The following is a 21,883-nucleotide window of genomic DNA, read 5'->3' as shown; positions in this document are numbered from 1 at the left end:
TGAAGAATATTTGCTTATCTAATTGCTAGCTGTACCTGCACATTAAACTTTGGTGAATCATATGCCAGAGTACATAGATCCCTCTATCTCAGAGTTCTGCAATCTCTTGATCGCTTGATTGAATAATTGAAAATATGAATAATTTCATATTTTCCCACATTGTATCCCATTTGATCTTTGCCCACTCATTTAACCTGCCTATATGTCTTTGGAGTCGAGAATGTGGTGCTGGAAAAGCACAGCAGGTCAGGCAGCAATCAAGGAGCAGGAAAATCGATATCTTGGGCAAAAGCCCTTCATCAGCTTTCCTAATTTCCAGTATCTGCAGTACTCACTTTCGCCTATATCCATTTATAGCCTCCTTATGTCCTATTCACACATTACTTTCCTACCCAACTTTGTGAAATCAGCAAATTTAGTGATTGAATATGTAGTCTCTTCAACCAAATCATTTATAATAATTGTAGAAAGCTGAGGTCCTAGCATTGATCACTGTGGCACATCACTTGCTACGAATGTGTTCTGTGAGCTAGTCAATCCTCCATCCATATCAATATGTTATCCCCTACAGGATGAGCATTTATTCCCTTCAATAAACTTTGATGTGAATTCTTCTCAAATATCTTCTGGAAATGTAAGTAGAGTACATTCGTCAGTGACCTTCTCATCACAATGTATGTTTATTTTTCAAAGAACTCTAAGAAAATGGTTAATCATAAAACCATGTTGACTCTGCCTTGATTTTTTTATCTTGCGTACCCTGCTATGACATTATTAATAATAGCTCCTAACATTTTCCCTATGAAAGCTGTTGAGCTAACTGGCATACAGTTTCCTACTTTCTGTCTCCCTTGTTGAATGAATTTTCTATCTTATGTTCAAAAGTGGTTGCCACAGAGTTTTGGAAAATTAAAACCAATGCTACAATTACCTCACTAGCCATTTCCTTGAAGACCCTAGGATGAAGTTCACCAGGACCTGAGGTATAGTCAGATACTACTCTCCCAGTGATTGTATTTTTCTTCAGATCTCCACTCTCATTGATTTTGTGATTTAACTATTTCTGGGATGTTACTCGTAAATTCTATAGTGAAGTGGAATACAAACTATCCATTCAATGCATCTACCATCTCCTTTTTTCCATTATTAATTCCCCAGAATCATTCCATAGGATCAATAGTCATTTGGACAATTAAACAACTCTCTGCAGGAGGCAGCTCTAAAAATAGAGGCGAAAGTGAGGACTGCAGATGCTGGAGATCAGCGTCTAGATTAGAGGGGTGCTGGAAAAGCACAGTAGGTCAGGCAGCATCTGAGGAGCAGGAAAATCATCATTTTGGGTAAAAGCCCTTCATCAAGAATTCCTGCTCCTCAGATGCTGCCTGACCTGCTGTGCTTTTCCAGCACCACTCTAATCTAGCTCTAAAAATATGACCATCTTTAGTGATAGGAAGCTCAGCACATCAGAGCAAAAGATAAGGCTGAAGCATTTGCAGCAATCGTCAGTGAGAAGTGCTGAATCCAGTGATTCCCAGCATCACAGATGTCGGTTTTTAACCAGTTCAATTCACTCCACGTGATATCAGGAAACTGGATACTGCAAAGACTATGGGCTCTGACAACATTCCAGCAGTAGTATTGAAGATTTGTGCACCAAACTTGCCACACCCATAGCCAGGCTATTCCAATACAGCAACAATGCCAGCTTCTTTCTGAAAATGTGAGAAAATTGCCTAGGTACATCCTGTTCACAAAAAGCAGGTCAAATCCAACCCTGACATTTATTGCCTCATCAGTCTACTCTGGATCATCAGTAAAGTGATGGAAGATGTCATCAACAGTGCTATCAAACAGCACTTGCTCAGGAAAAGCCTGCTCACTGGCGCTCAGTCTGAGTTCCACCAGGGTTGCTCAACTGCAGACTTCATTTCAGCCTTCATTCGAACATGCACAAAAGAGCTTAATTCCAGAGGTGAGGTGGGAGTGACTACCCTCTATATTAATGCTGAATATGACTAAATGTGACATCAAGGAACCTAGCAAAATGAGAGTCAATAAAAATCAGAAAGTAAACTCTCCACTGGTTACAGTAATACTTACCACAAAGGAAGATGGTGCATTTGTTGGCAGTCAGTCATCTCAGCTCCAAGACTGCTCTGCAGAAATTCACTGGCACACCTTAGGCCACTACTTCCAATCCGACAACCAAGAGCATCAAGAAGAACAAGGATAATGGATATATGGGCACACCACTACCTGGAAAGTTCCATGCAAGTCACTCACCATCCTGACTTGGAATTATATTGCCAATCCTTCTTGTTGCCAGGTCAAAATTATAGAACAGCTGGGGGCAATACTGACTGCAGCAATCAAACAATTTCTTCCCAAATGGTTCTAAATCCAGGTGAAGATTGGGTCATTTGGTTAATATTAGTGAACGTCAGCTATTCCCATCAGCAGAAATGACGAATAGGGAATAGTGCAAGGAAGGGGCTTGAGATCAGAGAGAGCAGAGCTGGGTAGAGACAGAACCAAAGCATTTGCTCCCAGACTTCCTCATTCCCAAATGATGTTCCAGTTTGTCCCAAAGGTTCCACACTGAGCCATTTTTGAGAAGGTCCAGTTAAGACAGGTCTCCTGGAGGAATTAAAAAATGAAGTGAGAGAGGTTTCACCTGGCTTTACATTAGGAGCTAAGGCAGGGCTCCAGCGATTTCTTCAAAGGTCCCTGCACAGCCACCATACAAGGATGGCTGATGTTACAGCCATAGAAACCCCGTGACTTCTGTCGAGTTTTACATCTTTAAAGTCCTCGAGGTTGCCACCAGATGGAGACACTCCTCTCCCTGTTGCACACATCATCAGTTGTCACATCAGATAGTGAGGCTGCCAGTATGTTATTGGTCATTTGTCAGGCGTGTCCTCTGGCCATTTATTGATCTTGTACTGAAAAATCACATGTGGCAACGTAGAGTGAAATTCTGGCCTGAAAGTTTGTCCCAATATCTTTCTCTTGACCGCAGAAGGAAAATCCAAATCTAGGAATCAGCTTTGGGCAGCTTGACCCTGATGTAAACATTCACATGACTGAGACTTGAGAGGCCCTAGCTTTTAACAATTGCGCCCTAACCATACTCATTGTTACATGCATTCAGTTTGAAAACAAATGGAAAATTAACCAAGTTTAAATGACAGGAACAAGTATCTTAAATTACATAGTAATTACTAATTAGAGCCACAAATTAGTTAATCTGAGACCTGATTTAAGTACCAGTGGGCACAACCATAATCTACTATCTATTCACCGTAAACTATTTAAACTGAAATTGTCATGACATTCAAGGCAAAATATGTCATCATTTATCTTCTAAGACCAACACTTTGCTGCTGCTACCATTTTAAATGTCATTTGTTGTGTTTCTTCTAAGCTAGAATTTGCAGAAAAAAATAATAAATTCTTGCAGTGTATTTTAAAATTTGTTTTCTCTGGCAAATACCCAGTATGTTAGATGTGGTATATTTAATCTTTGTTTTTGTTACATTCATTTGACTGTGCAATTAAATCTTCAGCAACGTGAGGATATTAATTCAGGATGAAGTGCGTATCTGCATATGTTGACTTTCACAAATTATAAGCTTGTGTTGGTCAAGAATAGGGGTGTAAGTATAAGAGATGAAGCTAAATTGTTTGCAAGTGTCTTAATACAAAAATGCAGATTGAATTATTCTTGCTGGCTTTCTCCTGAAGTCATCTCCAACACACAGGGTACAGGAAAGGTAATGGGCACTAACAGCATTTCATCTGTAGACCGAGCAGCTTATGAACGAGAATATACTTTCTCTGATTTTGAATAGCAACCACTAGTATGTTTGACACCATCAATATGTTTGGTTCACTGTTGATTATAAATTTAACCTCATCAGCCATGTCAGTAAAACTGCTACAAGGTTAAGAAATGTGCAAATTCTTAGCTCTTTAGCACCACAAAAACCTAATGCTACAACTCCAATAGTCTAACCTAGATCAGTACAGCTGTAACAATGGGACCAACATAGCTACTACTATCTGTTCTATTTGCTGGTTTCACTTTACTGCCACCCTGTCCCAAATATTTTGTCATCAGTAAGAAGAAACTCAATGAGATGGTGTCAAACCACAATCCCCAAATTTCCCTTTGTATCACACATGCTTTCATTTGAAATGTGTTTTTGTTATCATTAAGTCCAGGCTTTGGACTTTTCACTTGTGATAGTCCTTCTAGACCCATAGGGAATCATTAATTAATCTCCTTATGGAGCTCGTTGAGTATGGGATCCTTTGGTAACAGGAGAATGGCCTGCCCACCTAGAACTCATCACCTGAGCCCATTACGAAATTGATTCCTGTGGCACAGTGACAGTGTCTACCTTTAAACCTGGAGGCCTGGGTTCAAGTCCCACCTGTACCAGAGGTGTCTCATAAGATCTTTGAACGGCAGATCCCTGGGTTCTTGTGGTGCAGTGTATAGTGTCCCTACCTGTGGATTAGAGGACCCAATACTCCAGAGGTGTGTGATAACATCTCTGAATGGGTTGATTACAAATAAAAGCAGACCCAGGAATGGATCAGCAGAACTGTCTGTCCCAGGCTGAGATTAGCATATGGATGTCATGAGGATTGGCTATATTTTGGTGTTCAACAATAAAGAATGTTCTTTGCTGGTCAGAGTTATTATAGCACAATAACACTATCATGGGTGTGCCATCAGCAAAATGTCTGCAGTCATAGCATGGCATGGTGACTTAATAGTTAGCACTGCTACCTCACAGTGCCAGTGACCTAGCTTTGATTCTACCCTCAGGTGACTGTCTGTGTGAAATTTGCACATTTTCCCTGTGTTTGCATTGGATTCTCTGGGTCAGTTTCCTCCCACAGTACAAAGATGTGCAGGTTAAGGTAGATTGACCATGCTAAATTGCCCATAGTGTCTAGAGAGATGCAAGGTTGATGGATTAGCTAATGGAAAATGCAATGTTATGGGATAAGACAGGCCGGGTCTGGGTGGGATTTTTTTTGGAGGGTCAGTGTGAACCCAATGGGCTGAATGGCCTGCTTCCATATTGTAGGGATTCTACGATTCCATGATATGAAGTAGAAGCAGGATTAGGAAACTCTGCCCTTTGAACACGCTTTGCTATTCAATAAGATTGTGGCTGAACTGATTACATTGTCACCATACCTAGCACCCCAGTATCCTTTCACCACCTTCCTGATTTCTCCTTGTTTCTGCCTTAAATGGGTAATTCTTTTTTTAGTTCGAATAGTGATACCTCATTCTGGATTCCCCCAAAAGAGGAAACCTCCTATCCACATCCACCTAGTCACAACCTTTCAGGATCCAGTTATCTCTAAATCTTCTAACTTTGAGCAGATACAATCTAGTCCACCCTGTCCTTATTAGATATGAGTTGAAAAGTCTGGTGCGGGAAAAGCACAGCCATTCAGGCAGCATCCAAGGAGCAGGAGAGTCAAGGTTTCGAGTATGAGCCCGTCATGTAGGCAACCCATCCATTCCAGGTATTAATCTTGTGAAACTCCTTTAAACTGCTTCCGATACATTTAAATCTTTACTTAAAGTAGGTGATCAATACAGTACAACACTCCAGATATAGTCTCACCAATAACCTCTTTCAGTGAAGCATAGCGTTTTATATTCGATCACACTCACAATAAATTATAATACTTTATTCGCTTTCCTAATTACTATACCTGTAAAGGAATCTTTTGTGATTTATGCATAAACATCCCCAGATACTTCAGCACCCCAGAGCTTTGCAAATTCACACTATTTAAATAATTCTCCTCTTTTTTATTCTACTTAACAAAGTGGACAATTTCACACTTTTCCACAAAATACTCCATTTACCAGATATTTTCCTACTAACTTAACCATCTATGTCACTATGTCCTCTTTATGTCCTCTCTACAGCTTATGTTCAGACCTATCCCTGTGCCTTAGGGTGGCACGGTGGCACAGTGGTTAGCACTGCTGCCTCACAGCGCCAGAGACCTGGGTTCAATTCCCACCTCAGGTGACTGTCTGTGTGGAGTTTGCACATTCTCCCCGTGTCTGCGTGGGTTTCCTCCGGGTGCTCCGGTTTCCTCCCACACTCCAAAGATGTGTAGGTTAGCAGGTTAGGTGAATTGGTCATGCTGAATTGCCCGTAGTGTTAGGTAAGGGGTAAATGTAGGGGTATGGGTGGGTTGCGCTTCGGCGGGGCGGTGTGGACTTGTTGGGCCGAAGGGCCTGTTTCCACTCTGTAAGTAATCTAATCTATCTTCATTTTAGTTCTTTATCTCAATTGAATAAAGTTGAGGTCCCAACACTGATCATTACAGCACACCACTTGTTACAGCTTCCTTGCTAACCAGAAAATTACCAATTTATAACTACTCTTTGTTTGTTGTTAGCTTGAAAATTCTTCCATTCATGCCAAAATGTTACTTCCAATAACATGAAGTTTTATTGTCCATAATAATCTTTGATGTGGCACCTTACTAACTGCCTTTTTGAAATCTACGTACAGTACATTTACCAGTTTTCCTTTATCCTCAAAAGGTTTCCAATAAATTTGTTAAACATGATTTCCTTTTCATAAAACTATGGCGACTCTGCTTTGATTTTCTTGAATTTCTCTAAGACCCCTGCTGCAATGTCTTTAAAAACATCATCTACCATTGTCCCTATGACTAATGTTCAACTAGTTAGCTCATTTCCTGCCTTCTGTCTCCCTTTATTCAAAAAAGCATTACATTCACTATCTTCTAATCTAATGGAAACTTCTGTGAGCCCAGAAAACTTTGGAAAGTTAAACTAATTAATCAGCAATCTTAATAACCACTTCCGTTCATGACTTAGAGTCTTGATTTCTTGCATCTCCAACAACTTGTGCAGCATTACTTTTCTGGTGATTGCGAATTTCATGAGTTCCCCCCATTTCCTAATTTATAGCTATTTCTGGGGTGTTGCTTAGAGCATTTACAGTGAAGATCAATGCAAAACACTTGTTGAATTCATCTGCTAATTACTTCCTTTCCAATTCTAGTTGCCCAGTCTTATTTTCTATAGGACCAATAGAGTCATACGACATGGAAACAGACCCTTGGGTCCAACCAGTTCATGTCAAACATAATATCAATCTAAAGCAGTCCTACCTGCCTGCTTCTGGCCTATATCGCTCCAAACCTTTCCCATTTACTTACTTCATACAAGTCCACACCGACCCGCCGAAGACCAATCCACCCAGACCCATTCCCCTACATTTACCCCTTCATCTAACACTACAGCCAATTTAGCATGGCCAATTCACCTAACCTGCACATTTTTGGATTGTGGGAGAAAACCAGAGCACCCAGAGGAAACCCACACAGACACGGGGAGAATATGCAAACTCCACACAGAGAGTTGCCTGAGGCGGGAATTGAACCCGGGTCTCTTGCACTGTGAAGCAACATTGCTAACCACTGTGCCACCATGTACCCATTCCAATACCTTTTAAACGTTGTAATTGTACTCATATCCATCACTTCCTCAGAAAGTTCATTCCACACACGAACTAAACACTGTGTAAATAAAAAAATTGTCTCCCATTTCTTTTTTTAAATCTCCCCCCTTCTCACTTTAAAAAATGTGCCCCTTAGTCTTGAAATCCTCCATCCTAGGGAAAAGACAACAATTATTAACTCTATACGTCTCGTAATTTAATGAATTTCTATCAGGTCTTCTCTCATCCTCCTACTCTCCAGTGAAAAAAATCCCAGCCTATCCAGCCTTTCTTGATAGCTTAAAACTTCCATGCTGGCAACATCCTGGAAAATCTCTTCTGAACTCTCTCCAGTTTAATAATACCAATCCAAATGCTCGCTTTGTTAACTTTCTTTTGTTTAAATATCTCCGTATTGATTTACCAAATTTAATCTCTAGATTCTAGTTCAACAATAAGATTAAGTACCAGCTTTAATTCAGGATATGTAACCTTTCCTGCAGCCACATTCCAAGAAGAAAGGCAATCAACATTTGAGTAAAATGTTGGTTTAAAATATTTGTGTGATTACCCTCTCTCATGCTCTCCATTGTATATATTGTATTCTTTCTTGGGTTGGGAGATCAGGCCAAGGTATTATAGAATCCTGAGGAAAATATTTTTGATATGATATTCCTGTTCATTACATAAATGGCGCGTCTCTCAATCAACTTACAGATAACTGTTCTAAAAGCTGAAGATCTGAAGTAACGACATGGACGGATTGGACCGAAGGGTCTGTTTCCATGCTGTACATCTCTATGACTCTATGACTCTATAATGCTGCTCCTTTTTGTCATGTCTTCTCATAGGATGTGGCTGCTACTGATTGAGCCAACATTTATTGTCTATCCTTTATTGCCCTTGAACTGAGTGTCTTGCTGAGGTCATTTCAAAGAGCAGATAAGAGTTAACTGCGAGCCCAGAGTCACATATAAGCCACACCAAGTAAGGACAACAGATGTCCTTCCCTGAAGGGCATTTATGGAAAATAATCAGTCAGCTAACTTTGGTTTAATGTTAAATGTCAAAACCTGTTGAGGCTGAAACAATCAGCAATGCAATCACAAATCATACATTTGCACAGTTATCTATTTGTAAGTCTCTGTCAACCCACGGGGTAAAAGTCATTGTCTGGTGATGTTAGCACTTTTCCTCAATAAGTACCACACTCTTCAATGGTCAAAATCACTGTGGTTTCAGCAGATCCATTTTAAAAAGTTCTACTGAAATTGCATTTTTTATTTAGCCAGATTACAAACCTGTATTCTGATTCCCAAACAGAGGAGTCTCCCGGGTAGAGAGTGCAATTTCTAATTTAGTCTTTCACTTCTAGAATGCAGGCATAGTGGGGTCTAAGACTTTTGTCCCAACTCTCAGCTGCTTCTAGTAAGCTCAATGCTCCTTAAGTTGGTAAGTCAATGAGAGACTTTAGCAATGCTAATGAAGGTGAACATAAGCTGTATCATATCAGACCATACAAATCAGAACTGTGAGAGACAGTTGGGTAAAATGTTTGCTAGTGATGTGTGGCTTCAAGGCTATGAACATGATAATTTTGACAGTAGTGCTATACCTGTAAACAATTTAGCTAACAATACTGTGTTGTCTCTTTCTATGTAATAGAAAACCTGTGGGCGAATTACCTGGCCAAAGGAGTGATTGTGGAGCATAGTAATTTGCCATCTGTGACCAGTTCAATGTCAGCAGTCAGCTTGGATCAACCTTATGTTTTCACTGACATGACGTCCTACTTCACTCTGCTGGTTGGCATCTACTTCCCTTCAGTAACTGGTAGGAAGGCTTTTTTTAATTCATAAGAAACATGTCAATGGAATACTATGGAACTCCTTTTACATTGTTTTATGCTGGGGGATCAGGCAGCTCAGTGTAAGGGTTATCCCCGTTAAGAGCTGATTTGATTGAAATTGTCAAGACATTAAGGAGAACTGACAGGATAGATTGAGAGAAACTTTCCACTGATTTGGGAGTCGAGAAAAGGGGACATAGCCTCAAAAATACAGCCATTCCTTTCAGGAGAAAGGTTAGAATCATTTCCAAGTTTCCAAGAGTCATAGAATTTTGGAATTCTCTTCTGCAAATGGCAAGGTATATTTATCATTTTAAAACTAAGACTGGGAGATTTCTGTTAGCCAAAGGTAATGTTTTCAGGAATCGGGGACAAAACCAGAGATATGGAGTTAGATCACGGGTCAGTCATGAACTAATTGGATGCCAGCTCAAGCTAGAGAGGCTAAGTGACCTGCTCCTCTTCCTTTGTCTTAGGGATGCTGGGTATAATGGATACATTTGAGGTTATCCATTTTGGTAAGAGAAACGGAAGTGAAGAGTATGGTGAGACACTGGGAAGAATTAATGATCAAAGGGATCATAAGTCACTGAAAAGCAACAGGCAAGCTTAGCAAGCAATTCAGAAGGCAAGTGATACATTGACCTTTATCACAACAGGATATGACTAGTGGAGTGAAGGTGTCCTGCTTCAATTATATAGAGCTAAGTATTGGGCAGAGCAGTATTGGAGCCATAGCAGTTTTTTTTACAGGTTTGGATGATATCTCTAATTGGAAGGGCATCAATTAAAATGGCAAATAATTCAAACAATTATTTTTATGAGTTGCATTTTGCTAAAGTTTAATTTGAAACGACATAAGTGTGCCCTAAACTAAATAAAGCATAGAACCTAATCTCAGAATATTTATTTCATCTAATCACATATATAAAATGCAGTGCCATCTCCTAAAAGATAAGACAGTTGCAATTATTGCAACAATTAGTATGCTTATGTCACAGGGTAATTTCTGAAGTAGGCATATTAAAACAGCTGAGATGTGTAGCATTGTTTCAAGGTTAGTGTTTATGACTATTAGATTAGATTCCCTACAGTGTGGAAACAGGTCCCCCGGCCCAACAAGTCCACACTGATCCTCCGAAGAGTAACCCACCCAGACCCATTTCCCTCTGACTAATGTTCTAACACTACGGGCAATTTAGAATAGCCAATCCACCTAACCTGCACATCTTTGGACTGTGGGAGGAAACCGGTGCACCTGGAGGAAACCCATGCAGACACAGCGGATTCTCTTTCTCTTTTTTCTTTAAAGGAACTCCTAAAAAAAACTACCTCTGTGACTAGTTTTTCATTTTAACATCTTTCCAAGTGTACGTTATGTGGTTCATAGTTCGATATGTTGTGTTCCTAAATAACTCCTTTGCAGATTTTATTGAAGGTGCAATGTGGACATAAGTTGTTGTCATTGTTGTACACATCTGAAGATGTGTATGGGTATATTAATAGGAAGGGTTTGGAGGGATATGGGCCAGGTGCTGGCAGGTGGGACTAGATTGAGTTGGGATATCTGGTCGGCATGGACAGGTTGGACCGAAGGGTCTGTTTCCATGCTGTATGAAAGGGCAATGTTCTATTTCTCTAATCATCTTGCAAATAACAGGTGTCATTGTCTCTATCTTTCCTTCGACACAATAAATATTACTTTTTCTCATAATTTCCTCAACCCAATGGTAACAACGTTTATTTATGTACCACATTTAACATAGTAAATTACCATAGTAAAAGGAGCAAAGAGAATTACATTTAACATCAAACTACACTGAGGAGGAATTAAATTGGGTAGGGCTTATGTCATTCTCCTGCTCCTCGGATGATGCCTGACCTGCAGTGCTTTTCCAGTGCCACACTTTTTGACTCTGATCTCCAGCATCTGCAGTCCTCACTTTCTCCTCGTCAAACAGTTAGGTTTTAAGGTGAGTTTGAGAGGAGAGAGAAAGGCAGAGAAGCCAAGAAATGAGAGAGATTTTCAGAGTGTAGGGGAATAGACACCAAAGGCATAGCTCCTAATGGCAAGGCAATGAAAACTGGAGATTCACAAGGACACAAAATCAGAGGACTGCAAAGATCTGGGAAGATAGGAGAGCTTGTGGAAGTTACTGAGAAATCCAGACCTCATACCGACTCCTTAGGTGTGTACACAATGACTGATCAGGCCAACACAATGAAGAATGCACTAAAGCAGGAAGAATGAAGGCACAGATGCTGCATAGAATAACTGACTGTTAATTCACATCTGTAGATCTTCATTAATGTTTTCAATCAGACCCCAGTAAGTGAGAAGAAACAAAGAGCAGAGAGGAAGCTGTACATATACAGAGAGATGCTAAGTAAGGAGAGAAACACTAGCTTTCTGCGAAGAGGGAACTAGTTGGCATAGTGCAAAAGATTTAATGTTATTCAAATGAAATCTTGCTATGTGATGAGTCATAGTCATGAGCCCAGGGTGTATGAGAATGGTTACTCTCACTTCCAAACCTATAAATAATTCCTCAACATAATAGGGTACAAAGGAATTTATTGAAGGAAGTAAGAATGCATGGTAACTATTATTATCAATAATTGTACATATGCAATGATAACTATCATCAATAATTAGACATATGCTTAAAAGTCACACATGAGAAAATAAATTACTGAAGAATTCACACATAAAAATCTTGAGCAGTTTGCTTTAAATTCTAATAGACAATGGTCAGAGTTAGAGCAATCTTCATGAAAAATATATTCAACCAGGTAAAGTTTGCTTACAGCACATATTACTTCATTTTTGTGTGATTTTTACCTTAAAGGGGTGATAGTAGCATTATTTTCATCTCATTTTAATTAACTTCTGTCCCTTGAGCTAGAATGATGCTTATTCAGGCTGATGAGATTCTGCCATGGGCATCAAACAACTAACAAGCTGATTCTCAATCCACAATTCATAAGGCACCTAGGATAAGGTGGGATCTGGAATGCAGAATTTGCTTCCTTTTCTTTCCCTGTCTCACCCCACTCTGCCTCGTTATTACGATATTTGGATTCAATGTATGATGATGCTTGAGAGACAAGTTACCAACAATTTGACCAATTGATAGCAAGCTCCTCATAGTCGTTAATGACAATGCTGCTATTCTTTAAGAAGAACCTTTGCAGTGTTTTATTTGATCTAACTCTGGAACACTGGCCATTCGAAAGGTCAGAGAACAGGATTTGCTGGGGGCATTTTTCAATCATTTGGACACTATATCAAGTCCACTATATTTGATTTTGAAGGAGTTTCGCAAGAATGTTTGTAAAGCTGGCTTCATGACGGACACTAATGTTTGTTCAGTGATCCTCCTTTTGATTCCAGATAATAAAGTGTAGGCATTGTTGTTGAATTTTTGTGGCATTCTTATGTATGACGAATAGAAAAGTCCAGGTCTCACTGCAGTATGACAGTGTGGTGTAACTATTCTAATGAAGTCAATAGGTTCTTCAGGAGGTGGACAAACCATCCCAACAGATTATTTTCAATGTGTCAGGGGCTGAAGTTTACCTTGGAGCCCTACCCTAAATAAACTTATCAATACCCTTTAGCATGAATGTACTCCAGAACTGAATAGAAACCGGCAGAGTAAAATTTTTAAAAAGCACATTTACTCTAACTACTTGCAATTTTTGAAGAAGCTGACATTATCAATGTGCAATGATCCAAGCAATCCTTTAATAAATGTTTTTGTATGGTCTAAAGGTTCTTTCAGATGTGAAGTTGGTTAGCACAACACTAATCTATAATTGCTACCACTAAAATGAGAATTGGTTTAAACCTCAGCACAATTGTAGTTAATACTGAGATTAAAATCTTTGAACAGTTCTGATGTAAGGTAAATTCTGTTTATCTCTCCACAGATGCTGCTAGACCTGCTGAGTTTACCCATCATGTTCTGTTTTTGTAAAATCTTTGATGTTGGGACAAAGGAAACACATTTCTTGCTTGCTGGCTGCTATTGTGGCTCATACAGCCTCAAATAGCAAGCTGCCATCTTATTGATCATTCAGATAAACAATCCAAGATCACAGGTTTCAATGAGTTTTATTCATAACCTTATAAAACGTTGATGTTTATGCTCTGCCAGGAGACAAGTTGGTCTATTGATGGAATTTCTAATGCAAAACAAGGTAACCCAATCACTTCTGAATGATTCTTTAGATCTTCCAATTTCTAAATAATCCCCGAGTTTTGTAGAAACGAACTTTGTTCCAGCTCCTTTCACTGCCAGGATGATAAAGTAAAGATTTGGGTGGCCCAGTGACTAGTGCTGCTGCTTCAGTGGGTAATAGGGAAATACTACTATGTAAGGTGCTTCAAATCCCCTAATGCTGCAGCTTACTGCATCTTTCTCCATTTATATAATGGCTAGCTCCTCAATTCTTCCTGCCCAAGGACATAACCTTACATTTTTCCACATTATATTATATTTACAAAGTTTTTGCCCACTCACTAAAACTGTTGAGATCACTTGGTAGATTATTTAAACATCCTCATCAGTTGCTTGTCATTTCTTTTATTATCCGTAAACTTGTGATAGTTATTCACTTCAAACATATAAGTCATTACTATATATTGCCATTAATAGTGGGCCCAGCACTGATTGCTGTTGCACTCCATTGGTTTCAGATAGTGATCATGAAAATGCTCCCCTTATCTCTGTCTTCTATTAGTTGGCCAATGCTCTATCCATGCCGATATATTACTATAAACATCATGGGATCTTGCCTAATTAAGTAGCCTTATGTAATATATTATCAATTGTATTTTGGAAATCCAAATATATTACATCTACTGGCTCCCATTATCTGTCCTACTTATTACGTCTACAAAGAATTCGAATAAATTTGTCATGCATGATTTCCCATTCATGACACGATGTTGACCTTGCTTAAGCACGTTATGAATCTCTAAATTCTCTGCTATTACCTATATTACCTGTTTTTGTGTACCTTTTTTTTGAATAAGGTATTACATTGGCAGTCCCCTTAGGCTTTTCCAGAATCAAAGGATTTTTGAAAGATTATCATCAGTGCATTCAATATCTCTGCAGTTACTTCCTTTCATATTCGAGGTTACAATCCATCAGGTCCAGTGGGCATACTGGCCTTTAACCTATTAGTTTCCTTCATGCTTTTTCTCTCCAGTGATGGTTATTATATGCATTAATTGCCTCACTTTATTCATTACTCAATACAATTGAAATGTCAGGCAAGTAACCTACTTTACTTTTTAAACCATTCATGGTTTTTTTTTCTGTAGAAATGCTAAGTCTTTTTGAGCAAAGATTAAGAAGCTTGGTTCAACAGAGTGAGTTCGAGGACAGCCTATATTTTGTTTGCCATTCAAACGTTATTCAAAAAGGAGATAATTTTCTACCTAATAACAGGTCTGTGGAGTTTTCATCAAAAATGAAGCTGTTTAACCATCTGTACATTAGCAAATGTAAAAATCCCTCAAATTGCAACTCACATCTATTGCATCTTACACTGATACTGACTGAAAGGTTTTTGTTTGGAATTTTCTGACCTAAGTGTCTCTTTGCAAAGCATTTGCTAAATTGGTATCTGTACAAGAAGAAAAATCGGATTGATTTTCAGCAAACGTTTCTTCAGTAGCAATCCTATTAGCAACACAACTTAGGACATTGGATTTAAAATGATTTGTAATTTAAAGAATAAATTTAAAGAATAACTTAAAAAAAAGGCAAGAGGCTTGAAATGCCATTCAGCTTTATAGTATATTTTTACAGACCTGAATGACAAAGATCATGGAGCCATTTTCATCTCATTCTACATTTAGTATATAATTTAAAATGGGATGCTTCTTCTAAATATTTTAAATTTTTCATAGATCATTGATTTTCATTGATTGTTGATGAATGAATAGCACAATAATTATAGTATAAACAAATGTAAATTATTGATTTAATCACAAGACCTGGTAACTAGTAGGAAACTAGTCACATTGGTTATTCAAACTAACATTTCTAACATTTCTATTTTATTCGGTGTCAATCATTTTTAACTAAACATGTTACTGATAATACAAGCAGTTGTTGATGCCAGCAGTTCTAAAGTGAAAAAAAATACATCTGAACAAATAAAAATCTGATATAATTAATTTTAAACATTTCTGCAGTAACTTTTAACTGGAATAAATATGCCTCCTAAAATGTGACTCAATAGCACCCTGTTCCTTCGCATTTATCATACGTGTTTGCACTTTTGATCATAACTGCATCAAATGACACCATGCACCTGGTGAGCATCTGTCAGAACTGTGTAAAACACGTTGATAAAAATGTCAATCCCCATATAAGCAAGCATTCATCCGCAGCAAGCAGCACCTCTACTCTTGGTTAGTTCTATTTAAGGAACTGTTTTCAGGTTAATTGCTGATTGATTTTTAGTGACATTTGCTGTGAACGTACAAATGTTTGGTAAATTTCCAGGGTTGTTCATGTTGTTATAGTCTACAGCAAGTGATGTGACATGTGCCAAAGGAGATTATGCTGACTTTAGGGATGCTGCAGAACCCACTTGCTAATGGATATGGGTGCAGTATGTTGTATCCCCCTTAGACTTCAACATGACAGGCATGATAGCTGCTGTCTCAGGAGTCTTGGTGCCTTTCTGGAATGCATATTGTAGCTGTTACACTCTGCTGCTAGTGATTGTCAGTGGTAGGCAGACTGTGAATGTTTCTGTATGTGGTACCAATGGAGCAGACTGCTTTGTCCTGGATTGTGTCAAGCTTCTTAAATGTTATTGAAGCTGCCCCCATTCAGACAAGTGGGAAGTATGCCTTCACACTCCTGAGTTTTGCTTTGTAGATGCTGGATAGTCTTTGTGATAGTCTGAGTGAACTGGGCAAAAATATTAAAGGGCAGGGGCAAATGCTGAGGGAGATACTAAATACCTTTTAATTAAAGCATATTCCTGAGAGGAAGAGGATTTGTAAAAAGATGAAAAATCTTAACATGCTTAACAAGGAAGTCACGGATAACATAAAGGCAGAAGCTATATAAATTGGAAGAGAATAGTAAAAATAAAGCATGGCCCTTAAGAGGATGAAAATGGTGAGGTAATAATGGGAAATTCAGAAATAGCAGAGGCATTAACTAATATTTTGTCTCTGTTATCACAGTGGAAGATAGTAGAACATAGAACAATATGGCATAGTACAGGCCCTTTGGCCCTTGATGTTGTGCCGACCATTTATCCTACTCCAAGTTCAGACTAACCTGCATACCCTTCATTTTACCATTCTTCATGTGCCTATCCAAGAGTCACTTAAATGTCCCTAATGTATCTGACTCTACTAGCCACCCCACCCAAACCCCCATGCACCCACCACTCTCTGTGTAAAGAAACAAACTTTGACATCTCCCCTAAACCTTCCTCCAATCACCTTAAAATTATGTCCACTTGTGATAGCCATTTCTGCCTGGGAAAACAGTCTCTGACTATTCACTCGATCTATTCACTCATCATCTTGTACATCTCGATCTAGTCACCTGTCATCCTTTTTCACTCCAGTGAGAAAAGCCCTAGTTTCCTTAACCTTTCTTCATAAGACATGCCCTCCAGTCCAGGCAGAATACTGCTAAATCTCCTCTGCACCCTCTCTAAAACTTTCACATCCTCCCAATAATAAGGCAACCAGAACTGAACACAATATTCCAAGTATGGTCTAACCAGGGCTCTATAGGGCTGCAGCTAAACCCATGACTCATAAACTTAATCCCCCTGCTAATGAAAGCCAACAGCCTTCTTAACTTTCATTTCTACCAAAAAGTTGCAGTTTCTACAGAGGAACTTGGTGAAATTATGATAATTTGAGAGAAAGTATTAAGCAAACTGATAGGACTAAAGGCTGATAGATTCCTGGGGCCTGATGGCCTGCACCATAGGGTATTAAAGGAGTGGCAGCAGAGACAGTGGATGCATTAGATATGATATTCCAAGGTTCCCTGAATTCTGGAAAGGTACCAGTGGTTTGGAAGCATGCTAATGTGACACCCTTATTCAAAAAAGGAAATAGACAAAAGGTGGGAAACCAGATCAGTTAGCTTTACCTCTGTCATGGGGAAGTTGCTACAGTCAATCATAAAGGAGGAGGTAATTGAACATTTTGAAAAACAAAGCTCAATTCACAGTGTCAGCATGGTTTCATAAAGGGCAGATCATGTTTGATATGCTGGAGTCCTTGAGGGTGTAACCAGCAAGTGGGATAATGGGAATCTGGTGGATGTGGTATATCTAGGCTTTCAGAAGGCATTTGACAAAGAGCTGCATAAAAGACTGATACAGAAAGTTTGATCCCGGGGGGGTTAAGGGTAGAGTATTTGCTTGGATGGAGAATTGGCTGACTGACAGAGAGCAGAGGGTTAGGATAAATAAGCCCGTCTCTGGATGGTAAACTGTCACTAGTGGAGTGCCACAGGATTCAGTTCTCAGATGTCAACTATTTACAACCTTTATAAATGACCTGCAACCAGGGACAGAATGTAACGTTGCAAAATTTGTGCATGATACTGAAATAAGTGGGAATGCAGACGGTGATGAAAAGATAAAGAGTTTACAGATGGGTATTGATAGGCTAGGAGAAATGGCCAGAACCTGGCAGATGGAGTTTAGTGTAAATAAGTGTGAGATTGTCCATTTTGGCTAGAAAATTAAAAGAGCCAGTTATTATTTAAATGGGAAGCAGATTCAAAGTCTATCACCTTTGTGCATGAATCACAGAAAGTCATTGTGCAGATGCAGTATATATTAAGTGAGGCAAATGGAATCTTGGCATTTATTGCAAAAGGTCTTTATCATAAAAGTAAGGAAGAGTTGTTACAATTATATAAGGTGTTAGTGAGACCACACCTGGAGTATTGTGTCCAGTTTTGGTTTCCTTACTTGAGGAAGGCTATGATGGCACTGGAGGCAATTGAGAGGAGGTTCACCAGGTTGATTCCAGGGATGAAAGGGCTGTTGTACAAGGAGAGGTAAATAGCTTGAACTTGTACTGGCTGGAGTTCAGAAGAATGAGGGAGAATCTGATTGAGGTGCATAAAATGCGAAACAGGATTGATAAAGTTGATGTTGAACAGATGCTCCCCCTTGTGGGACAGTCTCGAATAAGAGGTCTTAGGTATAGAGTGAAAGGAGATAGCTTAAAAACTGAGAGAAAGTAAGGACTGCAGATGCTGAAGATCAGAGTCAAGACTGTGGTGCTTGAAAAGCACAGCAGGTCAGGGAGCATCCAAGGAGCAGGAGAATTGATGTTTTGGGCAAGAGTCCTTCATCAGGAATATTTAAAACTGAGATGAGGAGAAACAACGTTTCCTCAGAAGGTTTTGAAACAGTGGAACTCACTCCCCAGAGTCAAGTGGAGGCAGAATCAATCAGCAGATTCAAGAAAGAAGTAGATATGTTTCTGATGAAAAATGGATTAGCAAGCTGTGGGGAGCAAGTGGAGTTGAGACTAGGGATAAGATCAGCCATGATCATGTTAAATGGCAAAGTGGACTCGAAGGGCCCACTCCGAAATCCTATGTCCCCATGTGATTCAGGAGGTGAACTACTCACCTGCTTTTGAAATCATTGTGCTTATATGACGAGTCTGGTTCAGTGTCCTGTCAATGGTAATCCCAGGATGTTGATACCTGGGATTTAGTGATTGTAATACCATTGAATGTCAAGGGATGATGGTTAGATTTTCTCTTGATAAAGATGGTCAATGTGCAGATTTTTGGCAAATAAGTGTTGCCTGATAACACCTTCCATCATAGTATCAAGATCCATTGGAACTTGCAGCCATAACTCACCACCAAGACAGTACGTTCCTTGCCACCAACTTGATATAGTGAACTGCAGAGCAAAATTAGGAAGAGAGGAGAAAATTAATACAGTTTCTTCCTAACCAAGCTGTCCATAATTGATCCATTCAACTGTGATGCCAGTAAATGTGACTCAAATTCCCCATTTCCTAATACACCCACAAATTCCCTTGACTCTGCCACAGGTCATCACAGCAACCATTTTGACACCATGCAGTATAAAAAGCCAGCATAATACAAAATTTCCAAACTGAATTTAGAAATCAAATCCTGCCAAATTACATACAAAATAGACAAGCAGGAAGTTGGAAGAACCCAGCAAGCCAGGCAGCATCAAAAGTGGAGAAGTCAATGTTTTGGGTGTAACTCTTCTTCAGGACTGGGGGTGTGTGCAAGGGGAGCTGCAGATAAAGGGGGTGGGGGCAGGGTGGTAAGGTGGGGATAGGTGAAGACAGGTAGAGGGTGCAACATTGTTGGTCAAAGGGAGGGATGAATCCAGTTGGTGGCTGGAAGGAAGGGTCGATGAGAGCAATGGAAGGGAAGGGAAGGGGCTGGGAAGGGAGTCAGGGGATGGGAAGGGAGATTATTTGAAATTGGAGAACGCAATGTTGAGTCCTTTGGGCTGAAGGCTGCCCAGCAGAAGATGAGGTGTTGTTCCTCCAATTTGTGGTTTGATTCACTGTGGAATTGGAGGAGACCAAGGATGGTCATGTCAGAAAGGGAGTGGGAAGGGGAATTAAAATGGGCGGTGACTGGGAGGTCTGGTCAGCCCCTGCAGGCCCAGCTGAGATGGTTGGTGAAACGTTCTCTTAGTTTAGAGAAGACCACATCGGGAGCACTGGATACAGTAAACTAGGAGGAGAGGCAGATGAACCTCTTGTCTCACCTGGAAGGAATGTTTGAGGCCCTGGATGGAGGTGAGGGGGTTTATGTGCCAGCATGTTGTGCATCTTTTATGGTTGCAGGGGAAGGTACCTGGGGGTTCAGGGAGGGGGGAGGTGGGGGAGCTGGGGGGTGGTGTTGGGGGTTTGGTAGGGAGAGTGGCGCAAACCAAGGACTGTTGAAAGGAATGATCCTTGCAGAAGGTAGAGAGGGGTTGGGAGGGGAAGATGTTCTTGGTTGTGGGGTCTAATTGAAGTTGGTGAAAATGTTTAAGGATGAAACACTGGATGTGGAGACTGGTGGGGTGATAAGTGAGGACAAGGGGGACCCTGTCTTTATTATGTTTAGAGGAGCAGCGTTTAGAACAGTGGAACGGGGAATGGAGGTGGTGCAGTGGAGGACTGTCTGAACGACTGAGGGAGGAAAAGCATGTTATTCAAAATAGGTGGACATCTGGGATGCTTGGGAGTGGAATGTTTCCTCTTCCAAGCAGATGCAGTGGAGGCAGAGAATTTGGAAAATGGGATGGAGTTCTTGCAGAATATTGGGTGGGAGAAGGTATAATCCAGGTAGTTATGGGAGTCTGTCATTTATCGTAAACATCTGTCTGGAGACTGTCACTGGAAATGGAAGTTGAGAGATTAAGAAAGGGGAGGGAGGTATCCGAGATGAACCAAGTAAATTGGAGGGTGTGGTGAAAATTGTGGGCAGAGTTGATAAACTGCTTCAGTTCTCAGCCTGGGTGCAGGACGCTTCACCGATGCAGTCATCGATATAATGGTGGAAGAGTTGAGGCAAAGTGCCTGTGTAGGTACTGAAGAAAGGCTGTTCGACGTATCTGACAAAGAGGCAGGCGTGGTTGGGGCCCATTCGGATGCCAATGGCCACTCCCTCGATTTGGAGGAAATAGGAAGAGTGTAAGGAAAAGTTATGAAGAGTGAGGATTAGTTCGGTGGAGCAGAGGAGGATATTGGTGGAGGGGTCTGGATAGGTCTGTTGGAGAGGAAGAAGTGGAGTGCCTGGAGGCCATCCTTGTGGGGTATGGATATGTTTCACGACTGCACGTCCATAGTGAAGATAAAGCACTGGGACCTGGAAACTGTAAGTCATTAAAGAGGGCATATTTAGTGTCATGGATGTAGGTGCAAAATGTCTGAACCAAGGGGGAGAGGATGGAGTCGAGAGAGGATCACCCTTCCTCCACCTTATCTGCAGCTCCTTTTACACCCACCCCCAGTCCTGAAGAAGGTTACATCTGAAATGTTGACTTCTCTACCTCCTGCTTGTCTACCTTGGATTCCAGCATCTGTAGTTTTTTTGTCTCTAATCATAATTACATGCAAAAGCCAATTACTTGCGTTTGTGCCTGTCTTCTATATTTCATTGCATGGTCCAGAGCTCCTACATTTCTACCCACTAAATATATCATGGTTCATGGGAAACTCCTGACCATATTTGGAGGAGTCTACTGATGACCCTGAAGGATGACTTTGAACATTTGGGTCCAGACAGTTTAGCGTCAGACTGCACTTGGCAAGGACACATACACTTAAAGAGTGGCAATGGTGGGAGGTCACAGAGAGAGAGTGCAGCACATATCCACTCCATAGTCCACCCCAATCATTCCCCAAAGTAGCTAATGCCCTAAATTACAGCTCCCAACCTGACTCTAGTGTTCAATTATTCTATGTTTGATTCAGTGAGTCTGTTTACTCCTAATG

The 21,883-nt window shown here is 40.2% G+C and overlaps 1 protein-coding gene across 4 annotated transcripts in view; it reads left to right on the top strand.

Annotated features, from left to right (window-relative positions):
- The window catches only part of LOC140463166 (solute carrier family 12 member 5-like), a 1,088,806-nt gene that overhangs the window by 988,579 nt on the left and 78,344 nt on the right, over positions 1 to 21,883 (top strand). For all 4 annotated transcript variants that reach the window (XM_072556937.1, XM_072556936.1, XM_072556940.1 and 1 more), the window contains exon 9: positions 9,189 to 9,356. In XM_072556937.1, the coding sequence (XP_072413038.1) occupies positions 9,189 to 9,356 (168 nt within the window). The remainder of the gene's footprint in view (positions 1 to 9,188; positions 9,357 to 21,883) is intronic.

The sequence above is a fragment of the Chiloscyllium punctatum genome, chromosome 37 (assembly GCF_047496795.1).
Source record: "Chiloscyllium punctatum isolate Juve2018m chromosome 37, sChiPun1.3, whole genome shotgun sequence".
Classification (NCBI taxonomy): Eukaryota; Metazoa; Chordata; class Chondrichthyes; order Orectolobiformes; family Hemiscylliidae; genus Chiloscyllium; species Chiloscyllium punctatum.
The sequence above is the reverse complement of the archived record's forward strand: the minus strand, read 5'-3'. Positions and strand labels throughout refer to the sequence as shown.